This window comes from Lutjanus erythropterus, chromosome 10, assembly GCF_056507025.1.
Source record: "Lutjanus erythropterus isolate fLutEry1 chromosome 10, fLutEry1.hap2, whole genome shotgun sequence".
NCBI lineage: Eukaryota > Metazoa > Chordata > Actinopteri > Lutjaniformes > Lutjanidae > Lutjanus > Lutjanus erythropterus.
Window position 1 is genome coordinate 3,275,967 of NC_139326.1, and position 27,769 is coordinate 3,303,735.

The window sequence follows — 27,769 nt, forward strand, 5'->3', positions numbered from 1 at the left end:
GCTGTGTGAAGGCAACTGGACTTTGATTGAGGTTCTTGAAGACATTCCACCTCAGGCTTCTTCAGTTCTGACTAACAGGGGAGTTTTCAGGCGTTTAACCTCTTGGTGGCGTCATTAAAACCTTGAGTCATATGACTCGTTGACCCACCCGGCCATCATGAGGGTTGATAGGTTCACCTGAGTCCCTGTTAGTCAGAACTGAAGACGCCTCTCAGATTACAGCTGACATGTCTTCAAGAACCACCTCTGTGCAGCTCCTGCATAATACCATGACACCTGGATGAACAAGAGTCTTCACAGACGTTATTTAAGACAAAATATTTTAACTTTTAACTCACAGATCACTGGAGTTGCTCATCTTCCACTGCACTCATCAGTTGGTTAGTTCAAATTCACTAAAGTCACACAATAGCACAAAGTAACTGATATTTTTAAGTCTCTAAAACACGTGTTACTGCTGACCCTGTCCACACCAGTAGATTGTTTAACTTCCTACACTGGTACTCCTGCTGCTTCTCCAAACTGGGGCATCTCGACCTGCACCTATTATATCATTTATTTGTGAATATTTGCAAATAAATGATATATTACAAGTTACACAGTGTCGTTTTGCATACAACTACACTTCAAAAAATCTGAACTATCCCTTTAAAAATTGGTTGGAGTCCCACTACGTTAGGTGACTGACCGATGCAGCGATGTCCTGACAGCTGGTATCCAGGGTGACAGATGCAGCGGAAGGAGCCCAGAGTGTTGAGACACTGGTGCTGACATGGCGAAAGAGCAGACTCTTGGCACTCATCCACATCTGGAACACAGAAGTGACACATCTGGCTTTATTACTCTATTATGGACATCCAGTTTACTGTACAATAAAGCTGTACCAAATGTCTTTTTTTTAACATTAGAAGCTTCTTTTGAGGTTTTTGAATGAAACTTTGAACATCTGTTATCATTTTATGATGTCATCACCCTAAAATAAACCCTCAAACAAAATCCTCAATTTGAATAAATTGATTTAAAGTATTAAATTTCTTTCTAATGAACATTACCTCCGAGTTTTGTCAACATACATGTCATTTATAGTGCTGTATACATTTTTTTTTTACAATGAAAGTTAAATGCAGAAATTACCTTTCTCACTAAAATCGTGACTCAGATCACAATATCTGTCAAAATAATCGTATCATTCAGCTCTTACCAGAACCGAATTCTACAAACAGTTATAATTATAGTCAGTTATAAATATAATTAATTATAACTGCAGAAATACCAGGTTTAAACTGAATGAAAATGCAAAAAATGTTGATTTAGAATTTGATTGATGACATTATGAACAAAGCTTTGAACTGTTCAGTTCACCTCTTCAGTATAAGATATTGTTTGATAAGAAATGGGATGTTTCTTGATTGATTATTGCAGGAACAACAGGATTAAAAAGGGCACAGCAGCTCCAGGATAAGTTGTTTTACATCCGTATGAGATGTTGTGCAGACAGAAAACAGTGACTTGCCTTCACAGCTGGTTCCTGTGATGCTGGGCTTAAATCCTGGTCCACACTTGGCCTGGCAGCGATATGTGCCCACTGTGTTGACACACTGCTGGTTGTAGTGGCACATGTGCGAGCCCTGGGAACACTCATCAATATCTGCACGGTATTAAGTGAAACACAAGTCAGAGGATTGGATGAAGATTAAGGGCTTAAACAGATGAGGTTTCCTTCAGTTAACTGGGACATTATCATTGTATATCTGGTAATTATTCATGTCAACAGGCGTGTTGCGTCTCGTCTCACCTTGGCACGTGTTTGTCTCTGCAGAGATGGTGAAACCAGAGGGACAGGCGCAGGAAAATCCTCCCATGATGTTGTTACAGGAATGAGAGCAGGGCGACTGGAGAGCACACTCATCTTCATCTAATGAGGACACGTTTAATTATAAAAACAAAACTGGTGCAGTGACAAAATCTTTGAAGACAAATGAGGCATAAAAAAGGAAAGCAGCATACCAGCACAGTAGGAGGCTGTGTCAAGAATGAAACCTTTAGGGCATGTGTCTTCATAACCATCTGCAGACAGAGGAGTTCACTTCAGAGCTGTTGCAACATTCAGAACCAGCGTTTTATGTGATGCAGTGATGAAGTGAAGTTTTAAATCTTTTTAAGTTTTTCCACAGACCTGGTATGAGGAGGCTGGCAGTGATGTGGAAGTCCAGAGAGAGAGTGAACATGTTGTAGACGCTGTTCAGCCCGGAGACCTTGAGCAGCTGCAGCAGAGGGCCCTGGCGCTCCTCCTGGCCCTCATAAATAATGGTGTGATTGCAGCGCAGCACCATGGGGTTTCCTCCTCTCTGGTGGGCCTGCGATGACCACGAGTACAGCTGCCCTTGGCCCGTCTGCACGTATGACTCATCAAACTCCTGCAGGAAACAAAATAAATCAGGTCAGAGAAACGGAACGGGAGCTTAAGTGTGTCGAGAAATTATCTCACGCAGCAGTGAACTCACCTGTAGGCTCAGGTGAGATGATGATAATGAAGGAGGCACAAATCCGTTAATTACGATGTCGATTAGTAAAACTCCCTCAGAATCCACACCTCTGGCAACATGAGTCAAACGAAGGATCTCCCCTGTTTGGAGAAATTAAAGGCATAATGGGCAACAATTTCCTGAATAATAGACTCATATGAACATAATCCCTTCCAATCATCGCTTATGACCCTCGAGAAGTGTGTGGTCTGCAGTATCTGCAGGGGCCCTGTCATCTGCCTGCATTTCCTCATGTTTCTCATTAGTTTGCTGTGCGTGTGCCATTCTGATGAATTTACAAACAGCTGCCGATTCTACCTTTAAAAAACAGTAAACCACTCAAGATTTACAAGCACGAGGAAGCATACTGAAGCTGTTCAGAACTAATAGTCTGCATGTGTAAACTCATGAGTGTCAGTGGAAGTGAGCAGTGCCCTCTGCTGGTTGTTGAGTAAACTACAAAACAATCAGAGAGAGTCAGTGGTCACAACATGACAACTTTGAACTACACACAGAAACAAATCACTAAGGCTAATTTATCCAGAAGTTAGCATGAATGTGGGGCTGCAGATCCTCACATTTAAGGAGCTGGAACCAAAAAATTTTTGACATTTTTGCTTGAAAAATGATTTTCTTGATCAACTAATTGATTAATTGATAATGAACTGGATTGGCTAAGAGCAGTGAAACCCTCTGAAAGAAGGTGCTGTGCTGGTAAATGCTGAGGATGTTTTATGAGTCTGCGGTGGCCTGCTGGTTTGAGGGGACAGCAGGATGAGCTTAGTGGTCACTAACAGACTCAACAAACTGATCTGCTAAACCAGTGACGTTGTGGGAGGCGTGGGCGATGCACCACAGGGAGTCAGTCAGAGTGTCAGACACTCTGAGCCCAAAGACATATTTCATCCATCAGCAGCTATAACTCATAATTTATTTATAATTTATGTTTTCATAGGTGCACTACTGACTTAACATGACAATAACTTTGTGTAGTAACTCAACTGTCAGGTCATTGCAGGTTAAAAAATAGTAAAACATTATGTAGTAGAGGGAGGGAGAAAAAACTCAGGACTTATATAAAACTAAACTTGCAAATTTGTCAGAAAAAACGCTTCTTGTCCCTTTGCAAGCTTTTGATCCAAACCTTGGAGTAGTTCCTGATAAGCTACCACTTCTTCCAAATCAGTATGTTACACATGACATAAGTGATTTGGATGAGGCGATGGCTTCTGTTCGCAATGGACGCATGCAAAGATATCACTGATTACATCTGTGTGCAATTTAAATGGGATTTGTGGTGAAGCAGGACACAATACAACAGATCATTAACCCTCTATGGTACCATGTTGCCCTCAGGCAACAAACCCATTTTTGCCCTGTCACATCTCCACAATGCATCCCTTTAAATGATGCGATACTTTAAAAAAGAGGTAAAACCATAGGGAACCATTAACAATGCTTTAAGTTGTCACATGACCTCCAGGAAGCGATTTTGAAACCCTTCTTGGCGGGCTTTTTCTAAGGAGACAGCTCTGCTATCTTGCTGCAAAAAAAAGACTCTCAAAAAGTTATTTTTTGTCCCTTTTCCACCTGGAAAAAAATGTCTTCACACTAATAGGTGAGTAAACTTTAAGTTTTGATAGTTTCATGCAACTTATTTACTAATTTAATAGTGGATACTTGTTAAAATGCAGCTGTTGCCCTGAGGCAACAACGTGCCATCATGGAAAGTTGCAATATTGCCTGCAGCAGTGAACCATTATGGAATCACTATAGCAAACACAACACTGACCACTGGCCTATTTGGGTGGAGAAAAAGGGCAGATGCAGATACCCTGGATGTAAGGGTATAGTGAAATCACAGTGCACAAAATGTGTCACCTGCCTGTGCTTCACTCCTGAAAAAAACTGCTTCATGGAGTTCCATAAGCACTGAGCAGCAACACCACAAGTGATGGCAACACATGTCAGGAAAGACACAGGGGACTGACACAAAACATGCACTGAAATGAAGCAGTGATGATCAAACACTGGAATTTGTTGTTTTTGTTTTTCGAATGGTTATGGTAATGGTTATCTTTGTTGATTTAAGTAGTTTAAAGTTTTATACTTTACACATTTATTTCAATGGGTTGTTCCAAAATCGTACAACGTTGCCTACAGGCAACATTTAGCCAAAGAACTTTTTTAATTCTTTTTAAAATTCTTTTTAATTTAAAATTTAAAATGAATTGTGACTTCTTGATGTTATTGAATATTTTTGCATATGTTTATGAAATAAATAATATAATATAAAAATAAAAATAAAATTTCTTCACATTATGTTTATTTAGTCTATTTTGAGACATAAAAACACATTTCCCTCACTGGCACCATAATGTGTACCATAGAGGGATATGACCATACATACATACATACATACATACATACATACATACATATGACCATACATACATATGACCATGCATACATACATACATACATACATATGACCATACATACATACATACATACATACTTATGACCATACATGCATACATATGACCATACATACATACACACATACATACATACATATGGTCATACATATGACCATGCATACATATGACCATACATACATACACACATACATACATACGGTCATACATATGACCATGCATACATACATACATACATACATACGAGCATACATGCATACATACATACATATGACCATGCATACATACATACATATGACCATACATACATACATACATATGAGCATACATACATATGAGCATATATACATACATACATATGACCATGCATACATACATATGAGCATACATACATACATATGAGAATACATACATACATATGACCATGCATACATACATATGAGCATACATACATACGACTATGCATACATACATATGAGCATACATACATACATACATAAATACATATGACTATGCATACATACATATGAGCATACATACATACATATGACCATACATACATACATACATACATACATACATACATATGACCGTACATACATACACACACATACATACATACATACGTACATACATACATACATATGACCATACATGCATACATACATACATATGACCATACATACATACATATGAGCATAAATACATACATACATATGAGCATAAATACATACATACATATGAGCATAAATACATACATACATACATACATATGACCATACATACATACATACATACATATGACCATGCATACATACATACATACATACATACTTATGACCATACATGCATACATATGACCATACATACATACATACATACATATGACCATGTATACATACATACATACATACATACATACATATATATAAATTATTTTAATAATTCTTTTTAATTTAAAATTTAAAATGAATTGTGACTTCTTGATGTTATTGAATATTTTTGCATATGTTAATGAAATAAATAATATAATATAAAAATAAAAATAAAATTTCTTCAGATTATGTTTATTTAGTCTATTTTGAGACATAAAAACACATTTCCCTCACTGGCACCATAATGTGTACCATAGAGGGATATGACCATACATACATACATACATACATACATACATACATATGAGCATACATACATACATACATTCATAAATATGGCCAAACATATGACCATGCATACAAACATACATAGATATGACCATACATACATACATACATACATACATACATACATACATACATATGACCATACATACATATGACCATGCATACATACATATGACCATACATACATATGACCATACATACATACATACATACATACTTATGACCATACATGGATACATATGACCATACATACATACACACATACATACATACATATGGTCATACATATGACCATGCATACATATGACCATACATACATACATATGAGCATACATGCATACATACATACATATGACCATGCATGCATACATACATACATATGACCATACATACATACATACATATGAGCATACATACATATGAGCATATATACATACATACATATGACCATACATACATACATACACACATACATACATACATATGAGAATACATACATACATATGACCATGCATACATACATATGAGCATACATACATACGACTATGCATACATACATATGAGCATACATACATACATACATAAATACATATGACTATGCATACATACATATGAGCATACATACATACATATGACCATACATACATACATACATACATACATACATACATACATATATATGACCATACATACATACATACATACATATATATATAAATTATTTTCATAATTCTTTTTAATTTAAAATTTAAAATGAATTGTGACTTCTTGATGGTATTGAATATTTTTGCATATGTTTATGAAATAAACAATGTTCAAATTGGAAAAGGAACGTTCTTTTTCACTTACGCACCATTATGGTACAATGTTGCCTACAGGCAACGAACCCCAAAACTTCGAAAAATAAAAATAAAAATAAAAATAAAATTTCTTCAGATTATGTTTATTTAGTCTATTTTGAGACATAAAAACACATTTCCCTCACTGGCATCATAATGTGTACCATAGAGGGATATGACCATACATACATACATACATACATACATACATACATACATATGACCGTACATACATACACACACACACACATACATACATACATACATACATACATACATACATACATACATACATACATATGAGCATAAATACATACATACATACATATGACCATACATACATACATACATACATACATACATATGACCATACATACATATGACCATACATACATACATACGTTTATACTTATGACCATACATACATACATACATATGACCATACATACATATGACCATGCATACATACATACATACATATATATGACCATACATACATACATACATACATACATACATACATACATACATACATATGACCATGCATACATACATACATACATACATATATATATAAATTATTTTAATAATTCTTTTTAATTTAAAATTTAAAATGAATTGTGACTTCTTGATGTTATTGAATATTTTTGCATATGTTTATGAAATAAACAATGTTCAAATTGGAAAAGGAAGGTTCTTTTTCACTTACGCACCATTATGGTACAATGTTGCCTACAGGCAACGAACCCCAAAACTTCCAAAAATAAAAATAAAAATAAAATTTCTTCAGATTATGTTTATTTAGTCTATTTTGAGACATAAAAACACATTTCCCTCACTGAAATCATAATGTGTACCATAGAGGGATATGACCATACATACATACATACATACATACATACATACATATGACCGTACATACATACACACACATACATACATACATACATACATACATACATACATACATACATATGAGCATAAATACATACATACATACATATGACCATACATACATACATACATACGACCATACATACATATGACCATGCATACATACATACATATGACCATACATACATACATACATACATATGACCATACATACATACATACATACATATGACCATACATACATACATACATACTTATGACCATACATGCATACATATGACCATACATACATACATAAATACATATATATGACCATACATACATACATACATACATACATACATACATACATATGACCATACATACATATGACCATGCATACATACATACATACGACCATACATACATATGAGCATACATACACACATACATATGAGCATAAATACATACATTCATACATATGACCATACATACATACATACATATGACCATACATACATACATACGTTTATACATATGAGCATACATTCATACATATGGCCAAACATATGACCATGCGTACAAACATACATACATATGACCATACATACATACATACATATGACCATACATACATATGACCATGCATTCATTCCTATGACCGTACATACATACACACATACATACATACATATGGTCATACATATGGTCATACATACATATGGTCATACATATGACCATATCCCTCTATGTGTACCATAGAGGGATATGACCATACATACATACATACATACATACATACATATGACCGTACATACATACACATACATACATACATACATACATACATATGACCATACATGCATACATACATACATACATATGACCATACATGCATACATACATACATACATACATACATATGACCGTACATACATACATACACATACATACATACATACATACATACATACATATGACCATACATGCATACATACATACATACATACATATGAGCATACATACATACATACATACATATGAGCATACAAACATATGACCATACATACATACATACATACGTTTATACATATGAGCATACATTCATACATATGGCCAAACATATGACCATGCATACAAACATACATACATATGACCATACATACATACATACATACATATGACCATACATACATACATACATACATACATACATACATACATACATATGACCATACATACATACATACATATGACCATGCATACATTCATATGACCATATATACATACACACATACATACATACATATGGTCATACATATGACCATGCATACATACATACATACATACATACATACATACATACATACATACATATGACCATACATACATACATACATACATATGACCATGCATACATTCATATGACCATATATACATACACACATACATACATACATATGGTCATACATATGACCATGCATACATACATACATACATACATACATACATATGACCATACATGCATACATACATGCATACATACATACATGTGACCATACATACATACATACATACATACATGCATACATACATACATACATATGACCATGCATACATTCATATGACCATATATACATACACACATACATACATACATATGACCATACATGCATACATACATACATACATACATACATGTGACCATACATACATACATACATACATACATACATATGACCATACATACATATGACCATGCATACATACATACATATGACCATACATACATATGAGCAAATATACATACATACATATGACCATACATACATACATACATATGACCATACATACATACATACATACATACATACATACATACATACATACATATGACCATGCATACATTCATATGACCATATATACATACACACATACATACATACATATGACCATACATGCATACATACATACATACATACATACATGTGACCATACATACATACATACATACATACATACATACATATGACCATACATACATATGACCATGCATACATACATACATATGACCATACATACATACATACATATGACCATACATACATACATACATACATATGACCGTACATACATACATACATATGACCATGCATACATTCATATGACCATATATACATACACACATACATACATACATACATATGGTCATACATATGACCATGCATACATACATACATACATACATACATATGACCATACATGCATACATACATACATACATACATACATACATACATACATACATATGAGCATACATACATATGAGCATATATACATACATACATATGACCATACATATATACATACATATGACCATACATACATACATACATACATATGAGAATAAATCCATACATATGACCATGCATACATACATATGAGCATACATACATACATATGACCATGCATACATACATACATATGAGCATACATACATACATACATACATATGAGAATACATACATACATATGACCATGCATACATACATATGAGCATGCATACATACATATGAGCATGCATACATACATATGACCATACATACATACATACATATAACCATACATACATACATACAAACATACATACATACATATATATGACCATACATACATACATACATATATACATATATATATATAAATTCTTTTTATAATTCTTTTTAATTTAAAATTTAAAATGAATTGTGACTTCTTGATGTTATTGAATATTTTTGCATATGTTTATGAAATAAACAATGTTCAAATTGGAAAAGGAACGTTCTTTTTCACTTATGCACCATTATGGTACAATGTTGCCTACAGGCAACGAACCCCAAAAACTTCCAAAAATAAAAATAAAAATAAAATTTCTTCAGATTATGTTTATTTAGTCAATTTTGAGACATAAAAACACATTTCCCTCACTGGCATCATAATGTGTACCATAGAGGGATATGACCATACATACATACATACATATGACCATACATGCATACATATGAGCATACATACATACATACATACATACATACATGCATACATTGAAATGACCATACATACATACACACATACATACATACATATGGTCATACATATGACCATGCATACATACATACATACATACATACATACATACGAGCATACATACATACATACATACATATGACCATGCATACATACATACATGTGACCATACATACATACATACATACATAGATATGAGAATACATACATACATATGACCATGCATACATACATATGAGCATACATACATACATATGACCATGCATACATACATATGAGCATACATACATACATATGACCATACATACATACATACATACATACATATATATATAAATTCTTTTCATAATTCTTTTTAATTTAAAATTTAAAATGAATTGTGACTCTTGATGTTATTGAATATTTTTGCATATGTTTATGAAATAAACAATGTTCAAATTGGAAAAGGAAGGTTCTTTTTCACTTACGCACCATTGTGGTACAATGTTGCCTACAGGCAATGAACCCCAAAAACTTCCAAAAATAAAAATAAAAATAAAATTTCTTCAGATTATGTTTATTTAGTCTATTTTGAGACATAAAAACACATTTCCCTCACTGAAATCATAATGTGTACCATAGAGGGATATGACCATACATGCATACATACATGCATACATATGACCATACATACACACATACATACATACATACATACATATGACCATACATACATATGACCATGCATACATTCAAATGACCATACATATATACACACATACATACATACATATGGTTATACATATGACCATACATACATACATACATACATACTTACTTATGACCATACATGCATACATATGACCATTCATACATACATACATACATACATACATATCACCATACATACATATGACCATGCATACATTCAAATGACCATACATACATACACACATACATACATACATACATACATACATACATACATACATACATATGAGCATACATGCATACATACATACATATGAGCATGCATACATACATACATGTGACCATACATACATACATACATACATACATACATACATACATATGAGAATACATACATACATATGACCATGCATACATACATATGAGCATACATACATACATATGACCATGCATACATACATATGACCATACATACATACATATGACCATACATACATACATACATACATACATACATACATACATATGACCATACATACATACATACATACATATATATATATAAATTCTTTTTAAAAGTCTTTTTAATTTAAAATTTAAAATGAATTGTGACTTCTTGATGTTATTGAATATTTTCGCATATGTTTATGAAATAAACAATGTTCAAATTGGAAAAGGAACGTTCTTTTTCACTTATGCACCATTATGGTACAATGTTGCCTACAGGCAATGAACCCCAAAAACTTCCAAAAATAAAAATAAAAATAAAATTTCTTCAGATTATGTTTATTTAGTCTATTTTGAGACATAAAAACACATTTCCCTCACTGGCATCATAATGTGTACCATAGAGGGATATGACCATACATACATACATACATACATACATACATATGACCGTACATACATACACACACATACATACATACATACATTCATATAACCATACATACATACATATAACCATACATACATACATACATACATATGAGCATACATACATATGAGCATACATACATACACACGTACATACATATGTAGCTCAGCATAAGTTCAATCAGGAAGACCTTCTATTACGCTGCCTTCATTCACAACTTTCCTTTACTCCGCCTCTCTCCTCCTATTCCCTGTAATCAGCTGTTTGTGGGCGTTCACCTTCGTCTTTACTATCCATTCAGATTTTGCCACGGTCGCGATAGCCAGTCAATTTGCTGCTGCCAAATCTTTAAATCGCCTCTGTCTTTGCTCCATCAGTTGTCATTCAGTCAATCGTGCGACCCTCCTCCACCTCTCGATCTTCCAGTCACTGGACCCAGGTAGCAGAAGATGTTCACTTCGATCCTCCCTGACGCCCTCTCCTCCAGCCTTCAGGTCCAGGCAGCAGGAGTCCAGAGCCACTTCACCTCACCAGTCTCTGCTTTGCACCTCATCATCACCACCACCACCAGTGTCTAGACCCCGGGGGGGTTCTCTTCACTACAGCTTCATCACCCCCATTTATATATACATGTTGTTTAACCTCATTGGGGTCTAACCGCCAAAGACTGTTCATGTTTCATATATCATGCATGTGCCAATAAACCATTTCTCTTTTACTCTTAGTCTCTCCTGATTGAAATGAGCATACATACATATGAGCATACATTCATACATATGGCCAAACATATGACCATGCGTACAAACATACATACATATGACCATACATACATACATACATACATATGACCATATATACATATGACCATGCATACATACATACATACATACATACATACATACATACATACTTATGATCATACATGCATACATATGACCATGCATACATTCATATGACCATACATACATATACACATACATACATACATACATATGGTCATACATATGACCATGCATACATACATACATACATACATATATACATACTTATGACCATACATACATACATACATACATATGGTCATACATGCATGCATACATACATACATATGACCATGCATACATACATACATGTGACCATACATACATACATACATACATATGAGAATACATACATACATATGACCATGCATACATACATATGACCATGCATACATACATGTGACCATACATACATACATACATATGACCATACATACATACATACATACATATGACCATACATACATACATATATATGACCATACATACATACATACATACATATATATAAATTATTTTCATAATTCTTTTTAATTTAAAATTTAAAATGAATTGTGACTTCTTGATGTTATTGAATATTTTTGCATGTGTTTATGAAATAAACAATGTTCAAATTGGAAAAGGAACGTTCTTTTTCACGTATGCACCATTATGGTACAATGTTGCCTAAATAAAAAATAAATGAAAATAAAAATAAAAATAAAATTTCTTCAGATTATGTTTATTTAGTCTATTTTGAGACACAAAAACACATTTCCCTCACTGATATCAAAATGTGTACCATAGAGGGATATGACCATACATACATACATACATACATATGACCGTACATACATACATGCATACATACATACATACATACATATGAGCATACATGCATACATACATACATACATACATACATACATACATATGAGCATACATACATACATACATATGAGCATACATGCATACATACATACATATGACCATGCAAACATACATACATGTGACCATACATACATACATACATACATACATACATACATACATATGAGCATACAAACATATGAGCATATATACATACGTACATACATACATATGACCATACATACATACATACATACATATGACCATACATACATACATACATACATACATATGACCGTACATACATACATACATACATACATACATATGACCATACATGCATACATACATACATACATATGAGCATACATACATACATACATATGAGCATAAATACATACATACATACATGCATATGACCATACATACATATGACCATACATACATACGTTTATACATATGAGCATACATTCATACATATGGCCAAACATATGACCATGCATACAAACATACATACATATGACCATACATACATACATACATGTGACCATATATACATACAGACATACATATGACCATACATACATACATACATACATACATACTTATGATCATACATGCATACATATGACCATACATACATATGACCATGCATACATTCATATGACCATACATACATATACACATACATACATACATACATACATATGAGCATACATGCATACATACATACATACATATGACCATGCATACATACATACATGTGACCATACATACATACATACATACATATGACCATACATACATACATATATATGACCATACATACATACATACATACATACATATATATATAAATAATTTTCATAATTCTTTTTAATTTAAAATTTAAAATGAATTGTGACTTCTTGATGTTATTGAATATTTTTGCATGTGTTTATGAAATAAACAATGTTCAAATTGGAAAAGGAACGTTCTTTTTCACTTATGCACCATTATGGTACAATGTTGCCTAAATAAAAAATAAATGAAAATAAAAATAAAAATAAAATTTCTTCAGATTATGTTTATTTAGTCTATTTTGAGACATAAAAACACATTTCCCTCACTGATATCAAAATGTGTACCATAGAGGGATATGACCATACATACATACATACATATTACCGTACATACATACATGCATACATACATACATACATACATATGAGCATACATGCATACATACATACATACATACATACATACATATGAGCATACATACATACATACATATGAGCATACATGCATACATACATACATATGACCATGCAAACATACATACATGTGACCATACATACATACATACATACATACATACATATGAGCATACAAACATATGAGCATATATACATACGTACATACATACATATGACCATACATACATACATACATATGACCATACATACATACATACATACATACATATGACCGTACATACATACATACATACATACATACATATGACCATACATGCATACATACATACATCCATACATACATACATATGAGCATACATACATACATACATATGAGCATAAATACATACATACATACATGCATATGACCATACATACATATGACCATACATACATACGTTTATACATATGAGCATACATTCATACATACATACATACGTACATACATATGAGCATACATACATACATACATGTGACCATACATACATACATACATACATACATACATATGAGCATACAAACATATGAGCATATATACATACGTACATACATACATATGACCATGCAAACATACATACATGTGACCATACATACATACATACATACATACATACATACATACATATGAGCATACAAACATATGAGCATATATACATACGTACATACATACATATGACCATACATACATACATACATACATATGACCATACATACATACATACATACATACATATGAGCATACATACGTACATACATATGAGCATAAATACATACATACATGCATATGACCATACATACATACATACATATGACCATACATACATATGACCATACATACATACGTTTATACATATGAGCATACATTCATACATATGGCCATACATATGACCATACATACATACATACATACATACTTATGATCATACATGCATACATATGACCATACATACATATGACCATGCATACATTCATATGACCATACATACATATACACATACATACATATGGTCATACATATGACCATGCATACATACATACATACATACATACATACATATGAGCATACATGCATACATACATACATACATATGACCATGCATACATACATACATGTGACCATACATACATACATACATACATATGACCATACATACATACATATATATGACCATACATACATACATACATACATACATACATACATACATACATACATATATATATATAAATTCTTTTCATAATTCTTTTTAATTTAAAATTTAAAATGAATTGTGACTTCTTGATGTAATTGAATATTTTTGCATGTGTTTATGAAATAAACAATGTTCAAATTGGAAAAGGAACGTTCTTTTTCACTTATGCACCATTATGGTACAATGTTGCCTAAATAAAAAATAAATGAAAATAAAAATAAAAATAAAATTTCTTCAGATTATGTTTATTTAGTCTATTTTGAGACATAAAAACACATTTCCCTCACTGACATCATAATGTGTACCATAGAGGGATATGACCATACATACATACATACATACATATGGCCGTACATACATACATGCATACATACATACATACATACATATGAGCATACATGCATACATACATACATACATACATATGAGCATACATACATACATACATACATATGAGCATACATGCATGCATACATACATACATATGACCATGCAAACATACATACATGTGACCATACATACATACATACATACATACATATGAGCATACAAACATATGAGCATATATACATACGTACATACATACATATGACCATACATACATACATACATACATACATACATACATATGACCGTACATACATACATACATACATACATACATATGACCATACATGCATACATACATACATACATACATATGAGCATACATACATACATACATACATATGAGCATAAATACATACATACATACATATGACCATACATACATACATACATACATACATATGACCATACATACATACATACATATGACCATACATACATATGACCATACATACATACGTTTATACATATGAGCATACATTCATACAAATGGCCAAACATATGACCATGCATAGAAACATACATACATATGACCATACATACATACATACATATGACCATATATACATACAGACATACATATGACCATACATACATACATACATACATACTTATGATCATACATGCATACATATGACCATACATACATATGACCATGCATACATTCATATGACCATACATACATATACACATACATACATACATACATATGGTCATACATATGACCATGCATACATACATACATACATACATATGAGCATACATGCATACATACATACATACATATGACCATGCATACATACATACATGTGACCATACATACATACATACATACATACATACATATGACCATACATGCATACATACATACATACATATGAGCATACATACATACATACATATCAGCATACATGCATGCATACATACATACATATGACCATGCATACATACATACATACATGTGACCATACATACATACATACATACATATGACCATACATACATACATACATACATACATACATATGACCATACATACATACATACATACATACATACATATGACCATACATGCATACATACATACATACATATGACCATACATGCATACATACATACATACATACATACATACATACATACATATGAACATACATACATACATACATATGAGCATAAATACATACATACATACATATGAGCATACATACATACGTACATATGACCATACATACATATGACCATACATACATACGTTTATACATATGAGCATACATTCATACATACATATGACCATATATACATACATACATATTACCATACAAATACATACATACATACATATGAGCATACATACATACATACATATGACCATACATACATATGACCATGCATACAAACATACATACATATGACCATATATACATACATACATATGACCATATATACATACATACATACATATGACCATACATACATACATACATACTTATGATCATACATGCATACATATGACCATACATACATATGACCATACATACATATACACATACATACATACATACATATGGTCATACATATGACCATGCATACCTACATACATACATATATACATACGTATGACCATACATACATACATACATACATACATACATATGGTCATACATATGACCATGCATACATACATACATACATACATATGAGCATACATGCATGCATACATACATACATATGACCATGCATACATACATACATGTGACCATACATACATACATACATACATATGACCATACATACATATGAGCATATATACATACATACATACATATGACCATACATACATACATACATACATACATACATATGAGAATACATACATACATATGACCATGCATACATACATATGACCATACATACATACATACATACATATGACCATACATACATATATACATACATACATATGACCATACATACATACATATGACCATACATACATATATATGACCATACATACATACATATATATGACCATACATACATACATACATACATACATACATACATACATATATATTTAGATTCTTTTCATAATTCTTTTTAATTTAAAATTTAAAATGAATAGTGACTTCTTGATGTTATTGAATATTTTTGCATGTGTTTATGAAATAAACAATGTTCAAATTGTAAAAAGGAACGTTCTTTTTCACTTATGCACCATTATGGTACAATGTTGCCTAAATAAAAAATGAATAAAAATAAAAATAAAAATAAAATTTCTTCAGATTATGTTTATTTAGTCTATTTTGAGACATAAAAACACATTTCCCTCACTGGCATCATAATGTGTACCATAGAGGGATATGACCATACATACATACATACATACATACATACATACATACATACATAGATATGACCATACATGCATATGACCATACATACATACGTTTATACATATGAGCATACATTCATACATACATATGACCATATATACATACATACATATTACCATACAAATACATACATACATACATATGAGCATACATACATACATACATATGACCATACATACATATGACCATGCATACAAACATACATACATATGACCATATATACATACATACATATGACCATATATACATACATACATACATATGACCATACATACATACATACATACATACTTATGATCATACATGCATACATATGACCATACATACATATGACCATACATACATATACACATACATACATACATACATATGGTCATACATATGACCATGCATACCTACATACATACATATATACATACGTATGACCATACATACATACATACATACATACATACATATGGTCATACATATGACCATGCATACATACATACATACATACATATGAGCATACATGCATGCATACATACATACATATGACCATGCATACATACATACATGTGACCATACATACATACATACATACATATGACCATACATACATACATATATATGACCATACATACATACATACATACATACATACATACATATATATTTAAATTCTTTTCATAATTCTTTTTAATTTAAAATTTAAAATGAATAGTGACTTCTTGATGTTATTGAATATTTTTGCATGTGTTTATGAAATAAACAATGTTCAAATTGTAAAAAGGAACGTTCTTTTTCACTTATGCACCATTATGGTACAATGTTGCCTAAATAAAAAATGAATAAAAATAAAAATAAAAATAAAATTTCTTCAGATTATGTTTATTTAGTCTATTTTGAGACATAAAAACACATTTCCCTCACTGGCATCATAATGTGTACCATAGAGGGATATGACCATACATACATACATACATACATACATACATACATACATACGTACATATGACCATACATACATATGACCATACATACATACGTTTATACATATGAGCATACATTCATACATACATATGACCATATATACATACATACATATTACCATACAAATACATACATACATACATATGAGCATACATACATACATACATATGACCATACATACATATGACCATGCATACAAACATACATACATATGACCATATATACATACATACATATGACCATATATACATACATACATACATATGACCATACATACATACATACATACATACTTATGATCATACATGCATACATATGACCATACATACATATGACCATACATACATATACACATACATACATACATACATATGGTCATACATATGACCATGCATACCTACATACATACATATATACATACGTATGACCATACATACATACATACATACATACATACATATGGTCATACATATGACCATGCATACATACATACATACATACATATGAGCATACATGCATGCATACATACATACATATGACCATGCATACATACATACATGTGACCATACATACATACATACATACATATGAGCATACATACATATGAGCATATATACATACATACATACATATGACCATACATACATACATACATACATACATATGAGAATACATACATACATATGACCATGCATACATACATATGACCATACATACATACATACATACATATGACCATACATACATATATACATACATACATATGACCATACATACATACATATGACCATACATACATATATATGACCATACATACATACATATATATGACCATACATACATACATACATACATACATACATACATATATATTTAAATTCTTTTCATAATTCTTTTTAATTTAAAATTTAAAATGAATAGTGACTTCTTGATGTTATTGAATATTTTTGCATGTGTTTATGAAATAAACAATGTTCAAATTGTAAAAAGGAACGTTCTTTTTCACTTATGCACCATTATGGTACAATGTTGCCTAAATAAAAAATGAATAAAAATAAAAATAAAAATAAAATTTCTTCAGATTATGTTTATTTAGTCTATTTTGAGACATAAAAACACATTTCCCTCACTGGCATCATAATGTGTACCATAGAGGGATATGACCATACATACATACATACATACATACATACATACATACATACATAGATATGACCATACATGTATACATACATACATACATACATACGAGCATACATACATACATATGAGCATACATGCATGCATACATACATACATATGACCATGCATACATACATGTGACCATACATACATACATACATACATATGACCATACATACATATGAGCATATATACATACATACATACATATGACCATACATACATACATACATATGACCATACATACATACATACATACATATGACCGTACATACATACATACATACATATGACCATACATACATACATATGACCATATATACATACATACATACATATGACCATACATACATACATACATACATACATACATACTTATGATCATACATGCATACATATGACCATACATACATATGACCATGCATACATTCATATGACTATACATACATATACACACATACATACATATGGTCATACATATGACCATGTATACATACATACATATATACATACGTATGACCAGACATACATACATACATACATACATACATATGGTCATACATATGACCATGCATACATACATACATACATACATATGAGCATACATGCATGCATACATACATACATATGACCATGCATACATACATACATGTGACCATACATACATACATATGAGCATACATACATATGAGCATATATACATACATACATACATATGACCATACATACATACATACATACATATGAGAATACATACATACATATGACCATGCATACATACATATGACCATACATACATACATAAATACATATGACCATACATACATACATACATACATATGACCATACATACATACATATATATGACCATACATACATACATACATACATATATATTTAAATTCTTTTCATAATTCTTTTTAATTTAAAATTTAAAATAAATTGTGACTTCTTGATGTTATTGAATATTTTTGCATGTGTTTATGAAATAAACAATGTTCAAATTGGAAAAAGGAACGTTCTTTTTCACTTATGCACCATTATGGTACAATGTTGCCTAAATAAAAAATAAATAAAAATAAAAATAAAAATAAAATTTCTTCAGATTATGTTTATTTAGTCTATTTTGAGACATAAATCACATTTCCCTCACTGGCATCATAATGTGTACCATAGATGGATATGACCATACGTACATACATACATACATACATATGACCGTACATACATACAAACATACATACATACATACATACATACATACATACATATGACCATACATGCATACATACATACATACATACATACATACATACATACGAGCATACATACATACATATGAGCATACATGCATGCATACATACATACATATGACCATGCATACATACATGTGACCATACATACATACATACATACATATGAGCATACATACATATGAGCATATATACATACATACATACATATGACCATACATACATACATACATACATAGAACCATACATACATACATACATATGACCGTACATACATACATACATACATACATACATATGACCATACATGCATACATACATACATACATACATACATATGAGCATACATACATACATACATATGAGCATAAATACATACATACATACATACATACATATGACCATACATACATACATACATATGACCATACATACATATGACCATACATACATATGTTTATACATATGAGCATACATTCATACATATGGCCAAACATATGACCATGCATACAAACATACATACATATGACCATACATACAAACATACATACATACATACATACATACATACATACATACATATGACCATACATACATATAACCATGCATACATACATACATATGACCATACATACATACATACATATGACCATACATGCATACATATGACCATACATACATACATACATACATATGACCATGCATACATTCATATGTCCATACATACATATAACCATGCATACATACATACATATGACCATACATACATACATACATACATATGACCATACATGCATACATATGACCATACATACATACATACATACATATGACCATACATGCATACATACATACATACATACATATGACCATGCATACATACATACATACATGTGACCATACATACATACATACATACATACATACATATGAGCATATATACATAAATATGACCATGCATAGATATGACCATACATACATGCATACATACATACATACATACATATGAGCATACATACATACATATGACCATGCATACATACATATGACCATACATACATACATACATATATACATATATATATAAATTCCTTTTATAATTCTTTTTAAATTCAAAATTTTAAATGAATTGTGACTTCTTGATGTTATTGAATATTTTCGCATATGTTTATGAAATAAACAATGTTCAAATTGGAAAAGGAACGTTCTTTTTCACTTATGCACCATTATGGTACAATGTTGCCTACAGGCAACGAACCCCAAAAACTTCCAAAAATAAAAATAAAAATAAAATTTCTTCAGATTATGTTTATTTAGTCTATTTTGAGACATAAAAACACATTTCCCTCACTGGCATCATAATGTGTACCATAGAGGGATATGACCATACATACATACATACATACACATACATACATACATACATACATACATACATACATATGAGCATACATGCATACATACATACATATGAGCATACATACATATGACCATACATACATACGTTTATACATATGAGCATACATTCATACATATGGCCAAACATATGACCATGCATACAAACATACATACATATGACCATACATACATACATATATACATACATACATACATATGACCATACATACATATGACCATGCATACATACATACATATGACCATACATACATACATACATACATACTTATGACCATACATGCATACATATGACCATACATACATACATACATACATACATACATACATATGACCATGCATACATTCATATGACCATACATACATACACACATACATACATACATATGGTCATACATATGACCATGCATACATACATACATACATACATACATACATATGACCATACATGCATACATACATACATACATATGACCATGCATACATACATACATGTGACCATACATACATACATACATATGAGCATACATACATATGAGTATATATACATACATACATATGAGCATACATACATACATACATACATACATATGAGAATACATACATACATATGACCATGCATACATACATATGAGCATACATACATACATTTGACCATGCATACATACATATGAGCATACATACATATGAGAATACGTACATACATACATATATATGACCATACATATATACATACATATATATGACCATACATACATACATACATATATACATATATATATATATATATATAAATTCTTTTTATAATTCTTTTTAATTTAAAATTTTAAATGAATGGTGACTTCTCGATGTTATTGAATATTTTTGCATATGTTTATGAAATAAACAATGTTCAAATTGGAAAAGGAACGTTCTTTTTCACTTATGCACCAATATGGTACAATGTTGCCTGCAGGCAACGAACCCCAAAAACTTCCAAAAATAAAAATAAAAATAAAATTTCTTCAGATTATGTTTATTTAGTCTATTTTGAGACATAAAAACACTCCAAACATTTTTTCCCTCACTGGCATCATAATGTGTACCATAGAGGGTTAAATGAATCGATCCTCAAGTATTTCCTCATTGCTAGATCTGATTACAGAGTATCTATGATTTCCACGGATGGAACATTGTTATGAATTATTGTTAATACTTACTATATAAAAGTTATTCTGGCATCGACAAAAAAACTATTTTTAGATGGGTTTTTTTTTTGTAAATTTATGACTTTAGAATCTCAGAGAATATTCAAGTTTTTTCTCATTAATTTGCCTTTTTTTAAATGCACATATTTGTACACATTTCTTACTTTATTTTTCTATATCTTACCTTAAATACTTCAAAAGGGTTGAAACAGTAATTGGATAACATTTAATAAAATAAAACATTTAAATCTGGGGCAAAACTTACCGGTCTCAAACTCCAGCTGAGACTCCTGTCTGAACTGGCCCTGAGTGAAGGAGTAGCCGTTCCTGGTCGCTTCGCTCTGCAGCACGGTGGTCCAGTAGATGGGAGCAAAAACAGACACCAGCACCCGCAGCAAAGGACCTACAGCGAAACAGAATCAGCTTTTAGCCTCTGACAGAAATAACAGTACATGTGATTCACACAAAATTAGGACATATCCCAAAAACTTTCACTTATTAATTAAATAAATCAAACAGAACAGGATGTTCTTCCCTGAATTCTCAGCTTCCACTACATCTTAGAGTCCATTTTCAACAATTTATTGTAATTTCCCAAGTTGGATTTTGTTCTTCCTTCAGTGTGTTAATGAGCTTTTAGGTTGTAATGTGGAAACAACATGGACGCTGTGCCAGTACATTCCCTTAAACCACTAGAATATTGCTTTATTTGACTTTTTATTGGGGTTATTGCTAACAATCTAGGTCACTCTATGTGGACAGCAACCAACAGTTACAACCTAAGACTATACTACAAACTGTGAGCAAAACATTGATGCATGATACATGAATTATTAAAAAGTTATCAACCAAACATTTACCCTTGTCAGCTGTGTTTCTGTGTATACGACATCAACATTCTCCTAACTTTCAGAGTTATTCTGACACTACATGAGGGCAGCGTTATCTGGGCCCTGTAAAAGTCAAAGTCAAAGTCAGCTTTATTTGTCAATTCTTCACATGTGCTTGACATACAAGGAACCGAAATTGCGTTTCTCGCTGTCCCAAGCATAGACAAGGACAACAGTAAAAGTGCAGATGCACAACAAAAACAACAAGACAAATCCTAAACACTAGGGTAGTATTAAATAAACTGTTTGTAAAGTCGCTTGGGCTTATCCCATAGCTAGTGCTGTAGTCCTCATGTTACAGACTGAAATATGAAGCTAACAGCTCAGGTGGACATGATTTGAAGTCACTCACCAACACTGGGAGGGATGTTTTCCAGGCGTGCCTGCAGAGTGCTGCTCCCTTCTTCTTCATTGTCTGTGATGTTTGCCTCCAGGAAGGACACACCGAACTCCCTCTCATTCACCATGCCGATCAGACTACCTCTGGTCTTACGAGGAGTCTCTCCTGTCATCAACAAACAGGCAGAAAAGTACTGAGTGTACATGCACTTGAATAAGTAGTGATTATTTAGTTATAACATCTATACTTAAAATAAATGCACAATCTATCTCTTTACAGATACTGCAGTAAAGCTCACGTTATAACCTTGACCAGGATATGAGATTATGTCCATAATAAGTAGTAATATGTCATGAAGCACAATGAAGTAATTACATCAAAGATTTCAGCTGCTCTCTGAAGTGAAGGAAACTAAACAAAAAGTATTTCTTACCTGGACAGAGACCAGTCTGACATTTCCTCGAGTCGATACTGGGACCGCTGCACGATCGGCCGCCATTGGCCGGTTTTGGGTTGTTGCATAATCTGATTCTTTCTTGGAAGCCTTGTCCACAGGTGCTACTGCATGGACCCCATTCCTCCCAGTTAGAGTAGCCTCCATTGACTGTTCAGAGAGAGAAAAGAGCAGAAGATTAGAGCTTTTTAGGAGAAGCTATTTTTTGATAAGAGGATCAAGATGCTGCATTAGGCCACGCACCACATCCCAGCACACTAGTTGGATATGCTCTGATCAATTCTGATCAATTCTGACCAGGCTGAACAGTTTGCATTAGTGGTTACTGGTTCCATAATGGTTTCAATCTGTAGTTGTTACAATGTGCTCAATCCAATTTTCCCAAAAACACATTTAAAGGTAGATTCAGTAGGATTTGTCCGAGCTGTTCCTGAATACATCAGGACGTCAAATAACAACGCTTTGGGTTGGTGAAATGTTCTGAACACAACAAAACAATGAGGAAAAATAAGGAAATACAGACAGAAGGCAGGGTCTCTGCAGATACAGCCACCACCACACATATGTCATATGAGTCTATACGTTGTTTTCTGTAGTAAAGTGTTGCGTATTATACCTTTAAAGAGACAGAAGTTAATGCAACTTTATTAGAGCAATTTTAACTTCATAATCCAATCAATGTTTGGCCTGTAAAAATTGTATTTAAGATATTTTAAAGCC

At 31.9% G+C, this 27,769-nt stretch overlaps 1 protein-coding gene across 1 annotated transcript in view; it reads right to left on the bottom strand.

Annotated features, from left to right (window-relative positions):
• Positions 1-27,769, bottom strand: part of hmcn2 (hemicentin 2) — a 106,473-nt gene that overhangs the window by 4,599 nt on the left and 74,105 nt on the right. Inside the window, exons 67-75 of the mRNA XM_084727892.1 lie at positions 27,029-27,199; positions 26,608-26,760; positions 25,631-25,768; positions 2,505-2,626; positions 2,177-2,417; positions 2,008-2,067; positions 1,796-1,915; positions 1,514-1,648; positions 689-808 (exon numbers count right to left, since the gene is read on the bottom strand). Of these exons, the coding sequence (XP_084584018.1) occupies positions 689-808; positions 1,514-1,648; positions 1,796-1,915; positions 2,008-2,067; positions 2,177-2,417; positions 2,505-2,626; positions 25,631-25,768; positions 26,608-26,760; positions 27,029-27,199 (1,260 nt within the window). The remainder of the gene's footprint in view (positions 1-688; positions 809-1,513; positions 1,649-1,795; positions 1,916-2,007; positions 2,068-2,176; positions 2,418-2,504; positions 2,627-25,630; positions 25,769-26,607; positions 26,761-27,028; positions 27,200-27,769) is intronic.